This window comes from Chironomus tepperi, unplaced genomic scaffold (assembly GCF_022539635.2).
Source record: "Chironomus tepperi strain 1889 unplaced genomic scaffold, CSIRO-AGI_Ctep_v1 contig_472, whole genome shotgun sequence".
In the NCBI taxonomy this organism is placed as follows: domain Eukaryota; kingdom Metazoa; phylum Arthropoda; class Insecta; order Diptera; family Chironomidae; genus Chironomus; species Chironomus tepperi.
Window position 1 is genome coordinate 1553156 of NW_027226594.1, and position 7814 is coordinate 1560969.

The 7814-nt window shown below is 29.9% G+C and overlaps 2 protein-coding genes across 2 annotated transcripts; both read right to left on the reverse strand.

Moving 5' to 3' along the window:
- On the reverse strand, positions 1 to 2900 carry LOC139099485 (small COPII coat GTPase SAR1-like). The gene is made up of 4 exons (XM_070651957.1): positions 2766 to 2900; positions 2219 to 2284; positions 1573 to 1994; positions 1 to 587 (listed from the first exon to the last, which is right to left on the reverse strand). Exons 2-4 carry the CDS (start codon positions 2259 to 2261, stop codon positions 471 to 473), a joined length of 582 nt encoding a protein of 193 aa, XP_070508058.1. The 5' UTR covers positions 2262 to 2284; positions 2766 to 2900; the 3' UTR covers positions 1 to 470.
- An 840-nt stretch (positions 2901 to 3740) lies between these two features.
- LOC139099483 (adenylosuccinate synthetase-like) lies at positions 3741 to 7808 on the reverse strand. The gene is made up of 9 exons (XM_070651955.1): positions 7604 to 7808; positions 7368 to 7457; positions 5875 to 5977; positions 4967 to 5246; positions 4740 to 4879; positions 4619 to 4672; positions 4385 to 4551; positions 4118 to 4302; positions 3741 to 4052 (listed from the first exon to the last, which is right to left on the reverse strand). Exons 1-9 carry the CDS (start codon positions 7709 to 7711, stop codon positions 3812 to 3814), a joined length of 1368 nt encoding a protein of 455 aa, XP_070508056.1. The 5' UTR covers positions 7712 to 7808; the 3' UTR covers positions 3741 to 3811.
- Positions 7809 to 7814: the final 6 nt, after the last annotated feature.

A 7814-nucleotide genomic window follows, 5' to 3' on the forward strand; every position in this document is an offset into this window, starting at 1 on the left:
TTCAGTTGAGAAAAGATTGTTTCCTTTTTTTTATTTAAACGGCCTTTCAAGCGGGATTTTTTTTTTTGTTTTTCTTATCTTGTGTTTTTAATTTAAAAATAATTAAAGGATGATAACATCAGGGAGATACTCAAAAGTAAGGAAAAAAAACCAAAAAAAAAATTACTCATAAATATGATGATACAGTTTACAATAATTGCAAGTTTAAAAGAAGAATCCTTTTACTATTTAAATTAATTAACCCATTCAAGATGTCTTTTTGTCTCTATTATTTTTGTAGGTTCATTTGATATTATTTTTCACATTTTTTTCATTCACTTTAAATTAATTAATTTGTATAAATTTGTTTCTCATGAAGCTTTTTCTTTTCTTGTGTTTTTACGTTGGGATTCTGGGAAACTTCATTAATTTATAACTTTTTTTTTTGTTTTTCAATATTACATATTTTTTAATATAATTAAAAATCATGCCTAATCAATATATTGAGCCAACCAACGGAAGCCTTCACCATATCCTTGTCGCTTTAACACCGAACACATAAAGAGCTCTAATGGACGGCCGGATAACTCTGACCTTGCTATGTTTGCCTGAAAATATAAAAATTTATTCAATTAAGTTAAAGTTCTTTTCGTCCAATTGTTGATGACAGTGAAATAATGACATGATGATTGAGAAGTTTTATAAAGAAGAACATAATGTGACTTCATATACTTGATTGTATTTTTTGATTGAATACAGTCATTAACAGAATAAGAATAACGACCGTTAGGAAGTTATTTTATGTGGAAAATGTTGGAATCTTACATTACTTTGCTGATTTTGGTACTATTTTGTGTCATTTTCAATTATTGGAACATTTAAAAATTTAACGGTCTTTTGAAATTTAAAAAAATAAAGATAAATTTAAAAGTTCAAAATTAACGACTTTTTAAATTTCAAAAAACCTGAAGTTCAAAATAGATTTTTTGAAAATGTTCGAAAATAACCGTCAATTTTATAAAGTTTCATTTTAAAATGAATTAATAATTTTCTATTTACTCGCAAAACTTGAAAATCAGGTCACAAATTAAATTAAAACGAAGCATATTCATATATTGCATCGTGATTTTACCTCAACTTGTTTACAAAATAATTAAAAATACAAAAAAATATAAAAAAGCAATTGCTGTGCATTATTTTAAAATTTCTATGTTTGAAAAAATTTAATAAAAGAAAATTTGAAAAGTCTTATCAGTAATTTAAAATCAACATTAGAAATAGGACGTGTATGTATTGGTGCACCTTTTTTTGGGTATGATTAATTACGTCAGCAAAGTCAATATGCCAGATGAGCAAAACATTTGAGTTACGACTCACTTTTTAAATGGATAAATTCACATAATTCATTAAAAACTTTTACTTTCGCGTTATTGAATTAAATTTTCTTTTATATTCGTATGTGGAGCAATAAACAAAAAATAAAAAGATTTGGCAACAATGACTTAACATTTGCTTCCCAATATTTTTACGTCATCAACAACGTAACATCAATTATAATAATTAAAACAATGTATGGCATTGAGTATTATTTACCTTTCCTGTTGTAAGTTGATAAAGTCCATAGAAATTTCTCAATTCATCTTCACTGGCTGCTCCTGGCTTGTCAATTTTATTTCCCAATATAAGGACGGGACAGTTCGATAAAGCTTCGTCCGTTAACAATGAATCCAATTCAATTTTGCTTTCTTGGAAGCGACTTCGATCCCATGCATCAATAAGAAAGACAATAGCATCGACAGCTGGAAAGTAATCTTTCCACACACGACGTGCTTGCGTATGTCCACCTAAATCGAATGTTGTAAAACGCATATTTCCTATGGACAGTTCTTCTGATGTCGGATGAAGTGTTGGAACATGTTGTGCTAATCTGTCATCTTTAAGCATATGAAGAAGTGTCGTTTTACCAGCATTATCTAATCCCAAGAATAATAATTTGCCAGATTTCTTCCATAATCCTAAAATGGACATAAGAATCAGATGATTAGACTTTAAGGTCAAATAAGAAGAAAAAAACAATTTTTTTTCTCTTTTGTATTGCGAATTGTGATTGCGTTTGCAAATATTTAAGTCGTTTATAGACAAGCCAAACAATGGGAAATAAGGAACTGACAATGACTTCTTCTTTGTTATTAAAATGCAATACATGCACACAAAAATGTCATTAAGGAATGCAACTTACCCAAATATCCTAAAACACCAGTGAACCAGTCCCAGATAAACATTATTTCTTATTATTTGCTGTAATCTAACAAAGAAGGGTTTGTTAATTATAGTATAAATTGCTTATTAATCGTGTATAATGAGGGCATGTAAATTGACATGATTGAAGGAAGCAAAGTTCAAAATAATATTTGTGCTACGTCATTGAACATTTGGAATATTTCATATTCATTTCTAAAATGATGTGCTATCAAAATCATTTAATTCACAAAAAAAAAGCCAATCAAGTGGACGTGCTTAAGATATTTTGCATAAATTTTTTATTTTACAGACGTTTCACATCTTTTTTGTCGTAAATTGATCACATATTACAAAACTTTATATTTGGCCATCACAAGCACATCTTCTCGCGAAAAGACCTTCAACATATATCTACTTTAGTTAATGTGTATTGCTTGTCTGTATCTTTTTTCTGATAACTTTTTCCCTCATTTATTCACCATGTCAATTTAATCCTTATTTTGTTCACTTTTTGATGCTATTTTTTTACACAAACTTATTCGTACCTCTTAAATCAATTAATTAACTATAAATTTCTTAGCTAACTTATTTAATATCGTAGAAAAACTGAATATTTTAAGCAAATTTTCAGAATCTCCAACTCATCGATTAATACAACTCACTGATGAGAAAAAGCGGTGTGAAACTACGAATAAAACTCTGCTTTATTTGAATTTTTAAAATACGTTATTGTAGCTTTAGTGTTTTGTGCAAATTTAATCTCTGATTTAAAATAATCTCTGGTTTAAAATACTGATAAGCACGTTTTAGTGATAGAAAAGCTCTCATCAGCACGTGTCATGGACTTGGAAGTGGATTTGTTTGAGATTAATATGACAAATATACTGATTATAAAATTCAAAAATTCAACGATTTTTAAACATTTGAAAATTGTCAATATTTGAAATGAAAGTTCAAAATTTGAACCTTTGAATTTTGAATCATAAAAGTCGTTAAATTTTGAATTCTAAAATACCGTTAAATTCTTAAATTTGGCAGACTTTCTGAAAATTGTAAATTTAATAAAAAGAGAAATGTTTTCGTAAAGACAATTAAAAATTTATTCATAAAGATAGGTATATTTAAAATAAATCATTTTCTGACAGCATTTTCTTTAATTGTTTGTCTCAAACATTTGCTCACAATCATTGTTATTTAATATTTTTTTTAAAAAAAGAAAATTCCTCATTTTAAATTGGAATCTGTTATTATTTTTAAGTATGTTATAAGCAATAAGTATGTGCGATTTTTATTAAAAATCCCATTTCTGTTCTAAAATATTACCTATAATAAAAAAAAAATGTTTTTTAAAAAGCAATAAGCTCTCAAAGTGTTTGAAGTTTTTTTAATAAAAAAAAAAAATGATACAATTTGTAAAAATAAAAAATATTGTAAGGCTTAATAGCTTTTTTTGTTGAAAAGAAAAACAAAGAAATTAAAAAGAAAAGTGTAAAGAAAAATTTTTGGTTTGACGATTTTTTTAGAGAAACAAAAAAATAAGAAAAGTAAGTCGTTAATAGGATTAGCATAAGCGTATTTTAGTCAATGAGTTTCAATAAACTTTAATTATCGATTCACGGCCCTTTCCAACACCAATCCATTTAATAGGAACATCCAAATCTTTCTCAATAAACCGCACATAATTTTGTGCTGCTTCGGGCAAGTCACGGAAATCTCGAACATTTTCGGTCGATTGAAGCCATCCAGGTAATGTAACATACTCAACTTCAACTTGTGCCAAATCCGATATTGATCCAGGGAAATTATAAATTGTCTTGTTGTGCAACTTATAGCTACAAAAAGAAAGGTAATTAGAATAAGTCATAGGCATAGTCATGTGAAGGGTCAAAATACTCACTTTATGCCTATTTTTATGTTTGGTAAAGTGTCAAGAATATCGAGTTTAGTTAGACAAATGGCCGAATATCCATTAACAAGTGAAGTATAACGCAAAACAGGCAAATCCAACCATCCACATCGACGTTTTCTTTTTGTTGTGACGCCAATTTCTCCGCCACGTGTTTGTAGGAGATCGCCAATATCCTATAAAATTTTGAACATTTTTAAGTGAGTCACGTTCGTCTCTAAAAACTTATTATTGTTTTTAAATTAGTCAAAAACATACATCTTTTAATTCTGTTGGAAATGGACCGTCGCCAACTCTTGTTGTGTAGCTCTTAACGACACCAATTACTTCACCAATAACCTTTGGCGGTAAACCAAGACCCGTAAGGACACCGCCAATTGAGCAATTGCTACTTGTTACATATGGATATGTTCCAAAGTCAATATCTGTAGACAATTAATTTAGCAGGATTATAAGCAGACTGTATGAATAGCTATAATTAATAAGTCTTACCTAACATGGCCGCATTAGCACCTTCTACCAAAACTGTCTTTCCATTTCGCAATGCTGTATGTATTTTAAATAATAAAAATTTTCCATGAGTCACACAATAAATAAATTTAAATAAACGAACCTGAATGGAGATAAAAGATTGTATCTTTGACATAAGGTCGCAATTTTTCAGCATACTGTGCATAACGTGTAAGTTCAAAATCGACATCGACAGCACAGCCAGGAAATAGTCTTTGATGTGTTGCAACAATTGAGCGGAATCTACAATTTCACAATTAATAACAAATGTCAACAATTAGTGATGTAGTCATCATAAATTGTATATATATTGTGTATCAAGTTACATACTTATCACTGAATGTATTGAAGTCTCCGAGCAAATCACCGACACGAATTCCGTTACGGGTTGCTTTACTGCTGTATGCCGGACCAATTCCTTTCTTTGTTGTGCCAAGTGATTTTCCGCCCTTTTCTGCCTCTTGAAGACCATCAACTTGCTGATGGAAATCAAATACCAAATGAGCTCTGTCTGATACAATCAATCGATTTTGCCAATCTGAGAGACCTTTTGCCTCATTCTTTGCGAGCTCTTCAAAAAGACCTGGGAGATGTACAACAACGCCATTACCTAAAAATAGTTGTTAACAGAAAAAAATTATTAGCATAAATTTATAACAAGTTTGAAGTATTGGAATGAATGAAAAGGTCACGAAAATATTTTAATGCGTAGATTAATTCTCGAGAATTTATTTCTTGTTTTCACGTCCCTAAATCTTATTAGAAATTTAAAACTTTACGGTTTTTTAAATTTTGAAATTCAACGGTTTTGAAGAATTCAAAATTTTGAACTTCGTTAGAATTTCAAAATTTTAATGTCCGTTAAATTTCAAATCTCAAAATACCGTTAAAAATTGAAATAAATTCTCATACATTTTCAGTGATTTGAAAATATTGGAACCAAAATGTGATCATGAACTATTCCGCAAAACGAGGAATAATCATGACAACCAAGCACATAAAATTGTGCCACTATGTTCCATTCTCGAATCGATAAAACTTTGTTTTTAAATCAATTTAGGTACGAGTTATGGTTTATGCCTCATTTTCTTGACAAAACAAAAAGTTTTTTGGGGAACAGAAATGAAATAGCGATGACAAAGTTAAATTAGACATAATAACATTATTTTTTCTCTCGTGCCATGAGAAATCATGAACAGTAATAAAGTAAATTAATGGATGACAGGCTTACTACTAACCGATTATAGATATGCTTTTTTCATTAATAATTCCTGAAGGTAATAAGTGAAAGTCAAATTCCTTGCCGTCAACTACGACCGTATGTCCTGCATTATTTCCTCCCTAGAAAAAAAAGAGAATAAATAAAAATGTATTTAATAATAATTGGAAAAAAGTTTGGCATTGAAAAGTCAAGAATGAGTCAATCACATTCTTGTGAATGAAAATAATACTGGTAATGAAGAGGACCAATTTATGAGCAGCTAAGACGCATCTTAATTGTTTAAAATCATTAACTTAATTCTTAACGGAAGTTCAAAATTTGAAATGCAAACTAGAGATTGAACTTTAATTTTGAATTTAACAAAACCGTTGAAATTTTCAAATTTTACAAAGCCGCTAAAATTTCAGATTTTGCAATACCGTTAAAAATTTCAAATTTTACAAAACCGTTAGAATTTCATAATTTACAAAATAGTTGTGAGCTTAAAATCAACAATTTTTGCATTTTTCCAAGCAAAAAGGATTGACAGACTGACAAAATGAACTAGACGACCTTCATATAATTTTCATTGACAATGCGGTAAAAAGATACAGCTTTGCGAAACGAGCAGAAAGAAGCTCGAGAGGAATGTGTTTGAAGAGAAATTATCGGCAATGATTATACATGCAGAAAGGAGGAGAGATACAAAGTCTTTCAGGTACTATTTTCGTCCGATCGAAAATTTGTGAGCTCTAATTTCTCAGAAGCCAGCACTATGTTCGTTCATTATCATGTGAGTTGAAAATTTTACGGTCAGCACCTAATGCTTGGCAATCGTCCAAATTGCTTACAATTATTGTAGTTTAGAAAAGAATGAGAGAGGAAAGAAATTGGAAAGGAAAATTGAAATTCATTGAAGAAGATGCTCATCGTTCATGGATCATGATAATAATAGTGTTGCTGATGCAATTCTTTAGGAGATGAAACGAAATCGTTTAAGGAAACAAGGTCAGTTATCAATCAGCATTTTTCTCTCTCGTTAAGCAGACAGGCTAATATGTGAAAGGAGGGAAAAATAGTCATGCGACCATAAACACCTGTTGTTGATGTTATGAATGAAAGCGAAATTGGAAGTCGTGTGACCATTTCGTTGCTGATTATTAAATTAGCATTAATATTTTGGAATAATCTGGTTAATACTAAACTGATGATAAAAATGACGATTTCACATGAAAACGCGCGATGACAACGACAACACAATTATGAAGGTATCTGTTTTTGTAGATAAACTTTTCCATTTCTCCGTTGATAATAAATCAGTAAACATACAATTTAAATGATGTGTAAATAACCATAAAAATAAGAGTCAATGTATGTGTACATTTGTCACTTAAATCACATGGTATAATTCCGATTTTCGGTTCCTATCGTTTTTCTATTGCCTGTTTCGTAATAGACAATAACCTCTATTTTTTAAAAGGATGGCTTGCAAACAGACCGTCCTCTTCTTATATGTTTCTGTTTACTCACTTGACATCTGCAAACGATATCTGCATTTCCGGACAGCATGTCAACGACTTTTCCTTTGCCTTCATCGCCCCATTGTGCTCCTAGAACAACCTATGAATTAAAATTAAAAATAATAAATTCCTTTGTTAGCAAATTTTTGTATGGATTTTAAAATGTTTTAATATTTAATTAATATCAGCTGAATCGCTATGTTCAATAATATAGAACCGACGCATTAAAATGTTACATAAACATACCTGAACTTTAGAGACGTAGCTTGAAACGCTGCCAGACCGATCCCGATTTCGTAATAATTCTCCATTTGTGTAATTTATATTACTTATTTCTCCGTTTAGTGAAGACATTATGTTGTCAAATGAAAATTGCTCAAGCAACTAGTTATCGTCACTCAGAAGATCGCACTGAAAATTTTCACAACAGACAAACTTATTTTTCTTGAAAACAAAA

What these genes read in the sequence shown, in the direction of transcription:
- LOC139099483 (XM_070651955.1), bottom strand. Translation starts at nt 7,711, where the DNA reads ATGTCTTCACTAAACGGAGAAATAAGTAATATAAATTACACAAATGGA. An exon ending in TGCTAATGCGGCCATGTTAG is followed by an intron (nt 4,552 to 4,618) that starts GTAAGACTTATT and finishes AATTGTCTACAG; the next exon opens with ATATTGACTTTGGAACATAT. An exon ending in TTCCAACAGAATTAAAAGAT is followed by an intron (nt 4,303 to 4,384) that starts GTATGTTTTTGA and finishes AAAATTTTATAG; the next exon opens with GATATTGGCGATCTCCTACA.
- LOC139099485 (XM_070651957.1), bottom strand. Translation starts at nt 2,261, where the DNA reads ATGTTTATCTGGGACTGGTTCACTGGTGTTTTAGGATATTTGG. An exon ending in TGGTGTTTTAGGATATTTGG is followed by an intron (nt 1,995 to 2,218) that starts GTAAGTTGCATT and finishes TGTCCATTTTAG; the next exon opens with GATTATGGAAGAAATCTGGC. An exon ending in ATCAACTTACAACAGGAAAG is followed by an intron (nt 588 to 1,572) that starts GTAAATAATACT and finishes TTATATTTTCAG; the next exon opens with GCAAACATAGCAAGGTCAGA.